At 38.0% G+C, this 17435-nt stretch overlaps 1 protein-coding gene across 1 annotated transcript; it reads left to right on the plus strand.

Moving 5' to 3' along the window:
* Nucleotides 1–3013: 3013 nt before the first annotated feature.
* Nucleotides 3014–16564, plus strand: ace2 (angiotensin I converting enzyme 2). Its single transcript, XM_039796077.1, has 18 exons — nt 3014–3253; nt 3345–3503; nt 3664–3757; nt 5187–5330; nt 6030–6145; nt 6273–6378; nt 6990–7087; nt 7241–7413; nt 8163–8389; nt 9878–10022; nt 10258–10356; nt 11052–11174; nt 11475–11653; nt 13368–13426; nt 14960–15057; nt 15161–15277; nt 16037–16231; nt 16332–16564. The coding sequence occupies exons 1-18, from the start codon at nt 3065–3067 to the stop codon at nt 16435–16437; spliced, it is 2427 nt and encodes an 808-aa protein (XP_039652011.1). The 5' UTR covers nt 3014–3064; the 3' UTR covers nt 16438–16564.
* The last annotated feature ends 871 nt before the right edge of the window (nt 16565–17435 follow it).

Below are 17435 nucleotides of genomic sequence, written 5' to 3' on the forward strand. Positions count from 1 at the left end.
ATTTTTGACATCTCAGAGAAGGAAAAGCACCGGTGTGAATCAAAAAATGAATAATTCCATTTAGATGCTTCAGTTTCAGGGTCCTGGTCGTGCATGCTGACTCACCGTCACACTGTCACACTGCCATGACTTACTGGGACACTTGAATAGAACCGAGCCTTCGTTAATGTTATTAGTGGCACCTGTGCTTTCACTAACAAGTGACAAGTGTCTGCTGTGAAAAAGAACTATAGGTACACCAAAGCCAACAGAAAGGTGAGGGAGATGTCCATCCAGCACAGTTTGTAAACCCCCAACAACATAAGTCAAAACACCTGTGTGGGTTGACCGATGTCTGTGCAACATTTTGATACAAAATATACATTTTATATACAAAATGTATGATCACTTTCTTAAAATGTGATGCAATATTTATAATTGATAAAACTTCCACAGTCTAATAAATAGTTAGAATTTGCTGTACGTAGAACCGCTACAATATTAAAATGCTGCTTATACTTTAAAGTGCTCATATTATGGTTTTTGGCTTTTTCCCTTTCCTTTATTGTGTTGTATATATTTTTTGTGCATGTAATAGGTTTACAAAGTGAAAAAGCCCAAAGTCCACCCCAAAGGGCCTTACTATCTCCAACAGAAAACACTGTTCACAAACTGCTCCAAACAGCTCTGTTGTAGTCCAGCCTTTACTTCCGTGACGAACGTGCGTCACTTTGTAACACACGTTATAATGCTCGCCTAGCTGCTAGCGTGGCACTCATTCATACTCTGCTTCTGACTGGCTAGTAGTCCTTACCTAGCTACTGCGCATGTGCGATTCCCAACAAAGATGGAATAGAAGTGAGATGCCTCACTCTGTAGCTAAAACAGAGAGCTCAACACACAGGGTGAAAAGAGGAGCTGCAGGAATGTGCAGTACAACAAAAATATGGTGTTTTTTTTATTCTGGTACAACCTCTAAATACAATTATGAACCTGAAGATGAGCATAATATGAGCACTTTAACACATTTTTTGTCTCGACAGCTTCCTCTGTTGTGTTTATTTTTGCTCATTCTGCCTCTCTGTCACATTCCCACTTCCCCCAAGCCCCTGCGTCTTTATGTATACCAGCCTCTTTGAATGCAGGACTTTTACTTTTTTTATTTTTACACCGTAATGCTGATACTTTTATGTAAGTAAAGCATCTGAAACTATCATTTACTCCAGTACTGTTCTTATGTGCAATTTTAAGTTTCTTTTACTTTACGTGGGTATTCGCATTTTATGTATACTTTTACACAACTACATCTCAGAGGTGAATTCTGATGTGACAGCTATAGTTGCAAGTCATTTTGCCACTTAAATTGGAACCACATTAAGTAGAGATTGCTTCACAGCTCATATGGACACACAAAACAATTACGGGGACCAATGAAGATTTACATATACACATATAGGCAATAATATTATGGGCATGTAAGTATTGTTTAACAGTAAGACAGACTCGAAACCTATTCTTTAAATGAACATGATGATACAGACTACGTCCACAGGATGGCGATGTTGCACCAAGTGGATGTTCCCAGGGATGTAAAACAGGTCCACTGCCTTTGAGTGTATCTGCTGCTCTGATAGAAACATGATCAATCAGGATAATGGCACTCCAAAAGCCCAAATAAATAAATGGATAAATACAAAAACAAGCCTGAATCTGAGCACTAAGTGTCAAGCTTAGAAATAAAATGGTAGCCTGAGGCCAGACTGAGACATTCTTTGGATACAAAAACAATTCTGTCAAATTCAAGTCTTTATTTCATTTATGTCTTAGTATGTTATTGATTGATTTGTAGCAGAGAAAGAAAGTATTAAATAATATATTGGTGTTGTTAATAAATAAAAATAAAAAACCTTGCCCCCGTGGCTGATGATTTCTTATCAGCATTTAGGGCCTAAAAGTGCGTGACTTGCATTTTATCTGGTGCTGGGAAATCCACCACCAGATAATAAGGTTGGAGGCTTGTATAACGCTGTTGTTTCCTGTTATCTTGACTTTTCCCTTCAATATATATATATATATATATATATATATATATATATTTTTTTTTTACTGTGGTCCAGAGTATTTATTTATTTATTTATTTTATTGATGGTTATGTAGACATTGCTCGTAACAGGCTTTTAATTTTATGCCAAGAGATTTAGATGTATGTTATCATGAAAATAATTTCTTACTACACAAATATAAATATATAAAGAGATTATGTGTCTATTTTGTAACTGATAATGTATCAAATATAACACAGACTCGTGCAGTGACATTCACTGTTCCTCTGAAACATCTGTGGAGGAAGTTTTCCTTGAAAGCAGCAGCGTTTAGAAATATCAATGATCAAAATGAAAACGAATAACGACTGTTTGAGAATTAAACCAAAGTTTGGTCTTTGAGTATTTATATATTAGTATTATATATATTTTATGTTAATACAGTTTCACAAGTACCGCAGCACGTCCTAACTAGAAACCTAAAAATCTAAACATCTTATAGTGAAGAGACTCCCTTAAAGCCACCCCTCTAAATGTATCTTCTAGCATGGCCATAGTTGATCACCTTCCCCTCTGCTCCTGTTCTTTTCATTAGCCTAAACAACAGTTTTATCTCAGGAGACAGAAACCTACGTAGTTCTCACTGTCGTAAACAGTCATCGGCCTTCTCCACTTCGATCTAAGCAAAAGACAACAATGTGAGGAGCTTCAGGCTAGTAAAACTAAATAACTCTCTAGGCTATAGTTGACTGCTGTAGCTGTTTCCCCTCTGATGCTTTAAAAGTCTACAGGAAGGAACAGGATTTTGTGGAGGTTTAAAACAATCTTTAAACAAATGGTCAATTTCATTAAACAAATGGTTAAAATAAAATTTGCCACCACACATCCTATCTGTAAATGAAAACTCAGATACACCCTAAGTTATGGCTCTGCTGTCCAAAGGTCAAGGCAGCACAAAAGGTGATTGAAACTGTATAAGAGAGTACAGTGTCCCTCCTTCTCAGAGTTAGTTTGTGTGTGTGGATGGAGCTGAAGTAGCCAAGATGTCTGCTCGGGTTCTTGTAGCGTTGCTGGCTGTGTCCTGCGCTGTTTCTGCTCAGTCAGATGTGGAGAACAAGGCGAATGAGTTCCTGCAGAAGTTTGATGAGGAGGCCACTCGGCGTATGTACCAGTACTCGCTGGCATCATGGGCCTACAACACCAACATCTCAAAGGAGAACTCCGATAAACTGGTAAGCTTTTGGAGACCTTTAAAATACAGATCATAGGTGCTCTAGATTGCTCAAGACGGTATTTTGATGTGTCTGTTTACATCCTCCCCAGACACAACAGGGGGAAATTTGGGGCAAATTCTACACCCAGATGTCAGAAGAGTCGTTGAAATTCCCCATCGACCAGATCAAGGATCCAGAAATCAAATTACAGCTCATTTTGCTACAAGACAAAGGCTCTGGTGCCCTATCCCCGGATAAAGCTGCACATGTAAGACAATTGTTATATTTCATTCTGTTATATGTGATTAGATAGGTCTTAAAATATGTTCTTTGCAAAGACACATCTTCTGGAACGCTTCCAAAGTGCTTCATCAACCTTAACATTTTATCCTTGTGTTTTCTTTTCTTTTTTTTATTAACTTGTTCAGCTCAGTAAGGTCATGAGTGAGATGAGTACAATCTACAGCACAGCGACAGTGTGTCTCAACGACGACCCCTTCAACTGCCAGACTTTGGAGCCAGGTACGACTCTGTTGTTAAAGACCGGTTATGGTGACGCGGCTGCCGGCTACTGTCGGTCAAAGTCAGATAAAGCCGTTTATGATTAACACAGTCACTGAGAAAATAAGTTTTATGTTTTTTTAACCGAGATTTTACCAAGATACTGTAATCCATTGTGGTAACTGTGTTGTTTTTATACTGTTTAGTTCTTTAATTTTGAACCACAAACACATTTAAAAACAGGATCACACCTGCATGTTTCCAGGTACTTTACTTGAGGGTTTCCATATGATGCTACTTTATACTTCTACATTTTAGAGCGAACTATTGTACTTTTCACTCTACTACAGTATATTTATCTGACAGCTATAGTTACTAGTGACTTTCAGTTTAAGATTTAGAATTTAAAAATTAGAAAATGCAATTGTTAAAGATTAACTAACTGTATCCCAGTCTTTTTGGCTTTTGACCCATTACGCAGAATCAGTGTCTGGTTAGGACTCTTTGTCACAGTTCTGATGTCTGTGCGTTGTTAGCAGTTCCGCCAACGAAATACCAGATTTCCCCTTTTAAAATGTTCTGATGGTTTAAGTTCAATAACTGTTTGAGGCCAAGGAGGTTATATTACCAAATATTTCACAAAACCAGCAAAGACTAGTCATTTAGATTTGTATTAGAACTAGGTGCAAATCGACCAAGAGCTAGGTGCACATCGACCAAGAGGAAACTACAGGGTACATACATCAGTATTAACAATCTAATACTGTAATATGTAGTAATATATCAGGCACAGGCCATATTTCTGTACAAAAAATACTTTTACTTTTGATACTTTCAGTACATTTTTCAGATTTTCACCAATTTTGATGATCTTACCTGTAATAGAGTATTTTTAAAAAGTTATTTAGGTACCTTTACAGACCAGTATCAAACAGTGGTGGAGGAAGTGCTGATGATGCATTCATACCTGCATTAAATAACTCAATAGAAAAATACTCCATTACAAGTAAAAGTCCTGCATTCAAAATATTACTTATGTAAAAGTATTGGTATCAAAATATACTGCCAAATGGCTCCATTCAACGTGTTATATTTATCATATATATTATTGGAATACTATCATTGATGTGAGCAGCATTTTACTGATGTCAAGGTGGAGCTCATTTCAAGAACAGTTGGGAAGCATATTTTATAAACTGTTCATGTGCTTAACATACAGCATATAGCTGTGTGATAAATGTAGTAGAATAAAATGTACACCCCTTCCCCCCAAAATGTAGTGGAATAGAAGTATCAATTATAATAAAATAGTACAGTACAGTACAGTTCTGATATCACACATCATACTTGTTTTAGTGCAAACTTTTTTTTCAGATTAGATACAAAGTAAAACATTTATTCATTTGATCAATATACTCTGTCACTGACTTGCATGCTCTTCTGTTTACAGGCCTGGAACATGTAATGGCCAGCAGCATAGACTACTCTGAGCGTCTGCATGTGTGGGAGGGCTGGAGGAGAGTGGTGGGGAAGAGGATGAGGCCTCTGTACGAAGACTATGTGGATCTGAAGAATGAAGCTGCCAAACTAAACGGTGATACAGCTCAAAGAAAATATTCAACTAGATGTAAATGTTTGCTTGTGAGGATGTATAATGTTTTCTTTTTTTTAAAGATTATTTTGTGAGCTTTTTGGCCTTTATTGATAGGACAGATTAAGACAGGAAAGAGGGTAGAGAGACAGGGGAACGACGTGCAGCAAAGGGCCGCGGGTCGGACTTGAACCCGGGCCGCTGCATTAAGGACTGAACCTTAGTACACGGGGCGCACGCTCAACCAGGTGAGCTACCAGGACGCCCCAGGGTGTATAATGTTTTTAATGTGTGAATGACCTGCTCTTGTTAATTCTGGGTGGAAACTTAATGTAGCTTAAATAATTACTACACAGTGGAAATACTTTGACTAGAAGACTATAAACTTATCAAGGAACTACACCGACATAAGCTGATGCTGATTGTGGATAGGACGAACACAGAGCTGATGGTGTTCAGTGATCATACGCGACGATTTTCTTGTAACACAGTTAAAGAGCTGAGTTTGGCCAAGTATGTCATATCCTCTAACTCATGTAATACTAGCAGCGCCACGGCTTAGTTCAACACGCCAAACAGAGTCAGCTAAAATTCTACCAAAAAAACCCAAAAAGCCTCTGGTTGTGAAATTTTTTTCTAAATTGAAATGTGTCTGCTTTCTATCTCGCTCGATCTGTTCCTCTCTGACACACACTCCTACAGGTTTTGAAGACTATGGAGCTTACTGGAGATATAACTATGAGACCATTGAGGATGAAGTTCAGTACAAGTACACCAGAGATGAGCTGATGGAAGATGTCCGTTCTATATACAAGGAGGCACGTCTAATATTAATGGATCGTATGTCTTGTGATTCAGAACGTCTACATTACCCGAGGGTAGGAATGTACAGTTTGTTATTGATTTTACAAAGTAATTAACAGTATTTTATTTATTTTTTCACAGATCCTGCCCTTATACAAGGAGCTGCATAGCTATGTAAGAGCCAGGCTTATGGAAGTCTACCCAGGACACATTGATTCAGAAGGGCCTCTGCCAGCCCACCTCCTGGGTATGATTTGTCTTTCTTTACCAAAAAACAAAACAAGCATACAAGGAAAATTGTATAAAAGGAGTCCGTTATTCAGCAGTAGAGCAAATTGTAAACTCCAACATGTAACAGCAAATCTGTACAGTAACTCAGGTGTGCAACAATAGAATAATATCAGCCAAAATTACAAAATGATCTTACGGTGCATTAAATGTCACAATTTAAAGAATACACCTTCATGTAAGTTTTAAGTCCCAGTCCAGGACTTGTGTACGGCTTCATTTGTTGTCTAGGTGTGACTACCACTACCACTTTGTTTATTTTTGATTGAAGAGGATGGAAAAAGCAGAGTGACTGCTTGCAAAATGAGTTTTACATAATGTATTTTGAAGCTTTAAATTGCTTGTGTTGTTGAGATATTGAAAAAGACATGAATCTGAAAAAGTGTAGGGATTTGTTTGGTTGTTTAAATGTAACAATACAAGAATACGGAAAAAGAAATGCAACAGATGTAATTTGAATTTATAAGCGGTGTTTAGCTGAAACAAATTGGTGCAGCCTCCGAAAGAACATCTCTGTGTACTTGGAGTACGTGGAGTAGAAAGTAATTACCTTTAGTGTTGATTGTTCAGGTGACATGTGGGGAAGATTCTGGACCAACCTTTATCCTCTATCAATCCCTTTCCCTAATAAAGAAGATATTGATGTCAGCAATGCTATGGTGGACCAGGTGCAGTACAATTTTGTTGAATTTGTTATTTTGTGGTATTAAAAACAAGTTTTGAAACATAATGCATTCAGTGGAAAAGAAATTAAACAACCAAGATAATAAAATCCTCTATTGCAACTGAAACTGTCTATTCAATGTCAATTTGAATTCCAGGGCTGGAGTGAGGAAAGGCTTTTCAAAGAAGCAGAGAAGTTCTTCATGTCTGTGGGCCTGTATAAGATGTTCCCAAACTTCTGGAATAACTCCATGCTGGTGAAGCCTGATGATGGACGCAAGGTGGTCTGTCACCCCACAGCCTGGGACATGGGAAACAGAGAGGACTTTAGGTATGATATATCAACAGACATGCACATATTTACACGTGGAAACATATGCAGCCACACTGAAACAAGTATCAGAAAAACAGCTAAATCTATCCAACTCTCTGATAGTTGCTGACTCTTAAACGGATTAAAGTGATCTCCAATAAGCTTATGTATGAGCAGCTTCAACCAACCTCTATTATGTACAGAGCTATTAATTAAGAGCATACACTGTATATATTGGTATTTAAAAAGCCTACATTTGGGACAGGTGACTCAACTCGCATACGCAGCTCTTTTAAAAATGATTTAGAAGGGGTTTTGTGCAGTGTTCTGAGAAATCTTACTGTAGATCAGTACATGAGAGTCATAATTATGAACTTGCTGGAACAATGATGTTGATTAATCTCTGAGTCATTCTTTCCAGCTGATAAAGATAACCAAAGTCTTTATTTTGTAAAATATTAAACCACGTAGTTGCTTAAGAGGTTTTAGAGGTTTGACCATTTATAGCAACAAAGTTTTTCCAAATGCAAAACATAACTCTTTCCAAAAGGCAGGCTTCATGGCTCACCAATGCCAATTTGGCTCAATTAAACTGTATTCATTAGACTTTCGCATTCACGCATTGGACTCAAGTGTTTATATCTGACTCATCAGAAACATGTTATTGCGCAGTTTTATTGGTATAATATTTCTGATATGGTATCATGATATGTCTGCATCACACAATATACCTGCTGACATTAACACTTCTCCTGTGATGTCTCCAGGATCAAAATGTGCACTAAGGTCAACATGGACGACTTCCTCACAGTGCACCATGAGATGGGTCACAACCAGTACCAGATGGCTTACCGTAACCTGTCCTACCTCCTGAGGGACGGAGCCAACGAGGGTTTCCACGAGGCTGTCGGAGAAATCATGTCCCTCTCTGCCGCGACGCCCAAACACCTGCAGAGCCTCAATCTCCTGGCTCCTGGCTTCATTTATGATAGGGGTACTATTGATGTAGATAACACTGACAATTATCAAACCAAAGAAATATTGGCTCTCCGAAACTTTAAACATGCTATAATCAATAGTTTTATATTTACAATGGATGAAATGACCGTGGCCCCATTTACTTTTGTCATTTCAAGTGTCTCGTATATGGATCAAATTCCGATGAGATTTAAGACACTTTCATTTACACATGCTGTTCATGCATCTACATGGAATTCAAGGTTGGGCCCTCCTACAGTCCAAAAGGAGGTGCTAACGCACCTGAAGCTGTCTGGTAACTTCCAAAAATGAAGAAGAGGAAGAATAAGCTGTGCATTTGTGCAGTTCAGTTACAATAACAGTCTAACTAGATTTAGCTTACAGCTATCCATAACCCAACACAAAGACATCAATGAATCATATTAATGAACTATGAGCGAGACAAAAGTATAATTGTCTCCACAGGCTCTCATTTACGCCGCTCCCTCACCCACACAGATCGTTCTGTGGTTGAACTGATGACTGTGGATCAGATAAATACTACAGCAGCTCAGTGCACCTTGTATTTTGTTCGTATGGAGCTGTTTTTCCTTGTTGCTTAAACGAGACAGAATAATAGCTAATTTTAGCTGCCGTTGTCACAAGGAAAAAGCAGATATTATTTATTAAGAGAGTCATACAACAAGTTCATATATTTCCAAAGCCTGCTTATTGACGTAGATAAAGGAGTAAAGATTGCGTATGCGCGAGTGAATATTGGGCTTCCATTCATCAAGTTGCCAGAGACTTGACTTCAAATGTCTGCTTAGGTTTCTCCACATCTGCTGGATGTGTAAATAAGCCAGCTGTTTGCTAGCAACTACATTTGCCATACAGTATCAACTTAGATAATATGTCAGTGCCAAGCTAACACTGCCCCCAAATGGCCAATGGTTATTGCAGGTTTAACTTTTGATACATTTTCTCTTAACCCATTAAAGACAATGCAATTTTATTTGCCTGGCCTAAACCAATATAAATCACCAAAGTGACAGTGGCATATATATATATATATATATATATAGTTCTGAACAAACCAGAACAGGTATGAGTAATGTGTCTCTGGGTTGCTTGCCCTCGAATGGCATGTAGGTTAAAAATATCTTCAGCACTGTTGGAGCAACAAGACAGACCCATCACAGCGGAATTCACCTGATTACTCGGGTGAAACCACATAACCAAGCATAACTTGACCTTGGGCCTTCTGCTTGCTGTTATACAAACTGTCATCTACGTCGTCTGATATAGGTGTTATGAATAGCATATCAAACGCAGAGTGCTAAACACTTCTGGGTTCTGCTGAAGTGTCCCGAAAAACAACAATATTTATCCGTAGAAATTGTGTTGTGTTTCATCGTCTTTTCTAAACCTTTCTAAAAATGATGTTTAGACCAGTAACAGGCAGCCACCTGAAACTTTTAACTTTTGATAGCATAAACTATTTTCTGTTTCTTTTGTCTTGCAGAAACAGAGATTAACTTCCTGCTGAAACAGGCGCTCACCATCGTGGCTACGCTGCCGTTCACCTACATGCTGGAGGAATGGAGGTGGCAGGTGTTTGCAGGGAACATCACCAAGGATAATTGGATGAAGCGCTGGTGGGAGATGAAGTAAGCAGATACCTATATGAAGCTTCTTTTATTAATCCAGTTAATTTGTGCAGTCTGTAAAAAAATAAAAATACTGTCCAATATCACTGTAAGTATGTGCATTACATCAAAAGTGGACATACTGCAGGCCAAGTATCGTTGCTTTTCATGTTGCGTTACCTCAGCGGCTGCTTTACTGCAAGTCTTTGTGGTTCAGCATCGGCGTGCATCAGTGCTGACTCTGTTGTCATAACAGGAGGGAGCTGGTGGGGGTGGTGGAGCCAGTGCCGAGAGACGAGACCTACTGTGACCCGCCTGCTCTGTTCCATGTATCTGGAGACTATTCTTTCATCAGGTAACACTCCCGCTGTAAAGCTGCACTTCAAGCAAATAAAAGCATAACATCAGTATAACACCTGTATTTTCTCAAAATCAGCTTTGCCAAGAGGGTTACTGTATGTTTTTAGTTCTGTCATGGTTAATCAAACTTTTTTTAAACATATTTCAATTAAAACATTTTTTTATGTTTTCCTATTTTCTGATGAACTACTCCACTCACTGTTTTCTTTTCACTTTTCACATTGATCTGTTAAAATAAATGTTTTTTGCATGCTAGTTTTCTATTATAGGGATTTATTCTGCCCAAAAGAGAGCTACAGTGAAACCTGCCTTTGTTAACATGTCAAACACCACGTTAAACCGATTAAACCATGTAATGACACGTACACATGACAATGACATTTCATTTTTAGAGTATTCATGACCTGCCAGCTCGCATTGCACAAGCAACCAAAGCTGGTGGGCAGGGAGTGAACAAGAAGCGCTAAAACATTTACGTTTTTGACGTTTGCTTTGGATGTATTTGAGCTTTACTCTTGGTTGTGCCTGTTGGCTGCATAAGGCCGAAATTAAGAATCACACACCCTTGCAAGGAAGATGGAGTAGCTGAGTAGTAGAGCTGTGAGAGAGGTGATTAAAGACAGATGATTGAAGATAGCCCCAGCTTTGGTATACCCATGTGTCTTTGTTTGTCGGTGGTTGTAAAAACAGGTACTTCACGAGAACCATCTACCAGTTTCAGTTCCAAAAAGCTCTCTGTGATGCAGCTAATCATCCTGGTGCCTTATCTACATGTGACATTACCAATTCTACAGTAGCAGGAACCAAACTAAGGTACGGACGACTTTCTGTTCCTCTTTAAAGGCTGTCACAGAATCAGACGCAGTTGTTTTGGTTATCTCTATGAACGACTTATATAGTTTCTCTTTGGTTAGCCCATCTAACCATTTGAACTCAAAAGGGAAATAATGTCTCATTCCTGTTTTGCTATTGCACATTATATATTACAATATTGTGGTACACATGTATAAATGTATTATCATCATCATCATTATCATCCTCATCCTCATCCTCATCCTCATCCTCATCCTCATCCTCATCCTCATCCTCATCATCATCAATGTTTTCTGTTAGGAATATGTTAGAGCTTGGCAGGTCCAAGTCCTGGACCAGGGCTTTGCATACGATATCCGGTGATTTTAAGATGGAAGCCCGCCCCCTGTTGGACTATTTCCAACCACTCCATGACTGGCTGAAGGCCGAGAACAAGAAACACAACAGGACTGTAGGCTGGAAGACAGGAATAGATCCATGTAAGTACAAAAGGTACTCATATCGAAGAGCATTACCACTAAAATGACAATCCATTTTCTAATTATAATCGCCATTTTGGGTATTATGTTATTTCCTTTCTGAGAGTGATGGTAAATATGATGCTATACCGCCAGCACTTATTAGCTTAGCTTACCACAAAGACTGGGAACAGGGGGAAACAGCTAGCCTGGCTCTGTACCAGCACACATTGTGGTTTCATGGGAGGTTATATGCCGGACTATTTCTTGCCCAGTAATTCACCAACGTCTTGTCATCACCACAAAGTTGCCAGGCAACCATAGTCCAGCACATTACCTAAAACCACAATGTATTGTTTTTACACTTTGGTTTTTGTACGTCCAAAGAATGTTTAATGTGTCAATAAGTGAGTTTTGCTTTGTTTCCTGCACAGCAAACTAATCTGGGTGGATGCTGTCTGGGTTCATACTGCCATATTGTGTTTATGTAGTAACACCAAACACAGTTAATTGAACATTTGAAAAGCTGCACCAGAGCCATATAAACTATATGAGTGGACAAACAACTCTCTAATCATTACTTAATAAATTGTGACAAAAAAGAACTTGATGTTATGTCTGGTGAAACATTTGCTTGTTAATGACATTTTTAAGGAAGTAGAAAAAACACAGTTTTAAGTCACTACTGTTTTCATGACAAATATGTGCATGACCAAACCACAGAACTTACTTACTAGAATGTGTATTTCCTGAAGATGAGTGTGATTGCAATTTCCTTGAAATTTTATTCTGTACACCATGAGTTGTAAATTTTATAAGCCCCAAAAGTGCTTTATAACACTCATGTCCAGGGGGCACGTGCTTACAACATTTGAAAGAACTAAACCATATTCAATTGATAATTTTACTATTGCTCCCTCTATTGCATTATATTGTATTGAGATCTGTTCACTGTCCCTGATGGTACGGGTTATCCAGAAATTGGTTGCTATTGGATGATGTTATGGCAGTAACATTAACAACATTTTGTGAACCAATTCTAGACAAAAGGTTGGTGATATCCATAGGCTGTTAATATTAATGGACAAAGCATCCGGTTCGCCGAAGTGCTGCAAATGTGGAAGTGCCTTAAACCTGCATTCTACCTGAATTCCAGCAAGGGGGGGTGGGGGGGGGACACATGTGGTTGCAAAAAGGAGGTTGGTTTCTGTAGAAGTCTATGAGAAAGTGACCCACTTCTCACTTGATTTATTACCTCAGTAAACATTTTCATAATGAGTTTATGGTCTCAATCGCTAGTTTTAAGTCTTCCGCAACACAGAATGATGTTAATTTTTTTTAATTATGGTCTCCTTGATTTTAAAATCGGCGATAAAGCAGGGGGTGTTTTAGGGCGTAGCTATGATGTGATTGACAGTGAAAGTGTGTAACGTAACGTGGCTCCTCCCTCTCGTCGAAAATCGTCCGCAACCAGGATGGCTGCGCCCGTAACGGCAATCTCGACGACTCATAGCAGATCTCTACAAACCAATGGATGACGTCACACATGCTCTGTCCGTTAATTTTCGGTTTATGGTGATAACCAAAGACAAATGCATGGGTTGTGTTCACAGTCAGCCAAATGTGTTATATGCCATGTTTTGTGAAGATTTGATGAAATATTGAGAATAAGAAGGGAGAAATGTGTTTAACAAAAAAAATCCTAATTCATCAAACTAATTATTTTGTTTTACAGATTCATCGTATGCCATTAAAGTAAGGATAAGTTTGAAGGCTGCCATGGGCGATAACGCTGTGAGTTATATTAATCATTATCATTGTTATTGTTGTTGTTGTTAAACTGATCCTGTTACCGATCTGGGGCCTGTTTCAGAAAGCAGGTTTAGTGAAAACTCTGAGTTTGTTAAACCTGAGATGAGGAAAACTTTGGGTTTTCCGTTTCAGAAAGGGAGGTTATTTAAAACTGAGAAGGAGGGGTAACTCCAGCCCATTTCAGAAAGAGAGGTAACCTTAACCTCAGAGTCAGTGAACCTAACCTGGTCGGGAGCAGGTTTTCTTCAGTAAACCTTGAGTTTCTCTCAGTCTCCTCCCTCTAACGCAGCGCTCTTTTTTATTTCCTCATTCATTCATTCATTCATTCATTCATTCATTCAGTCTGTATCAGGTACATTTTAGAGCAGTGTTGTCCTCTGCATGAATGCAAAAACTTGTTGGTTTATTAACTGTTAGGCAGACTATAAAAAAAAATGTTCTCGAACATAGCATATCCTTTTGTCGATGATCCCGTTGATGAAGAAGCTGTATTACTTCACAGGGAGTTAAACATATGTCGGGAGATGATAATGAGGCCCCGACTATAAGATGCATTTTCATTTTCAGATACTAGCTTACCTATTTGAGAGGTATCGTTTTTCTCCACAGTTGATCAGATATGTAGATACCTTATCCGTCCTCATATCACCCATCGTGGACATGCTTTTACATCACAGCAGATTCTGTGTTGCATTATGTTTTTTGCAAATGGCAAAAAGGGTGCCTTGCTCTGAAACGTTTTTTTAACGTTTTTTTAGTGTTCCCTGGACGCAAACCAGTGAGAGCCTTTAAAAAGAAATAAATGATTATAAATTATAATTCTGTTAATGACATGGTGCTGCAACCTCAGAATGGGATTAGTAGTAGGTTATTTTTTCGCCCGCAGGATTGCACTTAAATGAAATTATAGGGTGTAATACCATTCCAGTGTTCACCAGTAATATTATAGGCTACCTATGATTAAATATGAAATGAATACACTATATTAGAGTTTACGCATAGACTCCAGCAGCAATGTTCTCACATATGTTCAAACTCATGTGCGCATGAGTAGTTCCAGTTCCAGAGGGGTAAAGTGTGCCGACAGATTTGTCTGTGGTTATCGCCATGGTGAATCGTAGTGTCATTCCTTTTCATTGTGGTGGTAACTTTGAGTCAACCTACTCTGAGTTCATTGAACCAACTCAAATCAGCTGTTCTGCAACCGAAAACTCAGAGTTTCCCATCTCCAGGTAAATCAACTCAGAATTCAGGGTTAGACTCAGATTTTTTTTAAATCTCCTTCCTGAAACGGGCCCCAGTTATTGTTATTGTGTTTTTTTCACTACCTTTTAAAGTGCTATATAAAATAAATGTGTTATTATTATTATTAGAAGTTATTACAGTATTAGAGTTACAATATCTGACTAAACGTAGTTAATTAAAAGTAAAAAGTTAATTTTCCACCTTTAAAGTGAACTTCAGTCTGTTTGATCATCATCATGGCCAATATTAATCAAATGAACTGTGTTTCAGTATTCCTGGGATGCCAATGAGCGGTACCTGTTCAAGGCCAACATTGCGTACGCTTTGAGGCAGTACTACAGCCAAAAGAACGAGACCCTTCAGTTCACGTCAGTATCACCATTGGGACCACAAAATATGGAGCTTTGTTTTCCTTCTTAATATCTTTTTTACAACATTTGTTTGAGAGCTTTTCTTGGTTTGTACCTGCAGATCAGAGAACGTCCTTGTGTATGAAGAGACTCCCAGAATCTCTTTCTACATTGTGGTCACCAACCCATCAAGTCCAACCGTATATATCCCAAAGGATAATGTGGAGGCTGCCATACGGTGAGGCACTAGCTTTATTTAATCAACACACATGGGTATTTTGATTACATAGAGTATATTTCTAAAACACTAAGTGCAATATACATGTTTTGTGTTACCGTAAATGTGTCACCGACTAAGGAGCTCCACTAGTCGAGCTAATACAATTTATTTTGAATGATTTTAAATGACGTTTCTGGGAATTGCGATGTTGGTGTGTCATTCCACTACTTTGGCTTAATGACCTCAGATTCCACACTGTTCTGAACTCTCCGCTTTCAACAGTTTTTTCTACTCTCAGCTCAAACTCACGTCAACCGTGTCAGATTTCTTTATATGGTCATTTGCTACAGGCACATTACTGTAGTGTTTACATTACATACACTGCTACAAGTAGCTCTCAATCAGAGCAGGCTGTGCTTTTTTGGGAGGGGGGCTTACTGTTAATAGACAGGGGCTACAACAGAGATTCTAAGACAGAGGTGCGGCAGCCATGGGCAGTATGAGAAAAATAAAGTGAATATTTTTTCTTTACATTAAAGCATGTAAACATGTTCTAGTAGAAACCTAAAATACAATTATGAACCCGACAATGAGCACAATAGGTCCCATTGAAAGCCTCACAGAGCTGTAGTCTAGCCTTTATCTAATTTCTAACATAAGAATTCCAGTTAAATTGCTTCCTTCTATAATTGATATAATCAACTCTGTGTGACATTTCCCTATAGAGACAGTAAATAGGTGTGAACAATAATAAATCCATTTCGATATTGATCCCAGGTTAAGTCGAGGCCGAATCAACCAGGCCTTCAAATTGGATGACAAGACGTTGGAGTTTGTGGGTATCCCAGCAACACTGGCCCCTCCCGTGGAGCAGCCGGTGACGGTGTGGCTGGTGGTGTTTGGGGTTGTCATGGGAGTCGTGGTGCTAGCTGGCGTCTACCTTGTCATCTCTGGTGTCAAAGAGCGCAAGAAGTGAGTGTTTATGGACTCGAGAGTGTGACCTATTTCTACCGTGTTGGAGAAATTGGCTTCCATAACTGTGAGACATGTTGTGTTTCATGTTTGTTTGTAGGAAATCTGCAAAGAAAGACAGCATGGAGAATCCGTACGATACAAACATTGATGGAAAAACTAACAAAGCCTTTGAGGTCAGTGACGATGAACAAACTGGATTCTGAGTCCACTGAAGAAGAGAGAAGGTTTCCTAAATGCTTGCCTCTTGTCAAACATCCAATAATTGCGTAATGTGTTTATGTGTGAAAGTTTTAGTTTATAGAGTTATTTAAAGTATATAAAAGTATACATAATTTCAGTTAATTGTAGTATACTTAATATAATTCCATTTGAATGTACTCAAAAGTGTGCTATTTTTAGACACTAATATTATACTTGGTGTATTAACAATATATAAGTAGTACAACTTATACACTTGAGTTCCATTTACTGTGCTATTTTAGATGCCATTAAGTTGTAATTAAGTATGTAAGTATGTTTTTGTTTTAATGTTTACCTTGTATGTTGTGAACAAATATCTATATACATTAAATAAACTGCAAATATAAATTTTAACTTTAACATAATTTCAAATGTAAACGTGATACCTGAAATATTCATTTAAGTAAATTCAAGTTATAGTTCAAATATGTCAAGTACAAAAAAGTATATGCAAATACAATTATCATAACTTGGTAAAAAAGCACAGTTTCAGGTACACTTAAGTGTAGTAAATAGTATTTTAAGTTGTACTTCTTATACATCATTAGTGCAAAATCAGTATGTCAGAAGTAGCACAGTTAGTGTACAGAAGCTGTATACACCCTTAGTGTTATACAGTCAAAATATTTTTTTACGTACAAAAAATATTTTAATAACACACCTGAAAATGGGATTTCATTATTTTAGTTTCCAGCGCAGATTCTTTCAGAAGGTGCCCAATGTTGCTTTCAGATAGTGTTTTGTGATTTGCAGAACATTATATTCATATAATTCCAAAAATAAATTGTATTATGCAGCTCAAATTCAGGATAGTTGATTAAAAGAAAAATAATTGTTTGTCCATATTACTTTTTAATATGTAATGTTCTATAAAAGGCTTTGATGGTCAGACATTTGCGTAATACTATTTGATACTTTTGCTTGTTTTAAAATATAAAACTAAATGTTATTATGGCAAACA

Source organism: Perca fluviatilis, chromosome 3 (genome assembly GCF_010015445.1).
Source record: "Perca fluviatilis chromosome 3, GENO_Pfluv_1.0, whole genome shotgun sequence".
Taxonomy (NCBI): Eukaryota; Metazoa; Chordata; class Actinopteri; order Perciformes; family Percidae; genus Perca; species Perca fluviatilis.

Bases quoted from the DNA above. Each gene is read 5' to 3' on its own strand.
- ace2 (XM_039796077.1), top strand. From the start codon at position 3,065: ATGTCTGCTCGGGTTCTTGTAGCGTTGCTGGCTGTGTCCTGCGCTGTT. The intron at 7,414-8,162 runs GTATGATATATC...TGATGTCTCCAG, and splicing joins GGAAACAGAGAGGACTTTAG to GATCAAAATGTGCACTAAGG. The intron at 11,175-11,474 runs GTACGGACGACT...GTTTTCTGTTAG, and splicing joins GTAGCAGGAACCAAACTAAG to GAATATGTTAGAGCTTGGCA.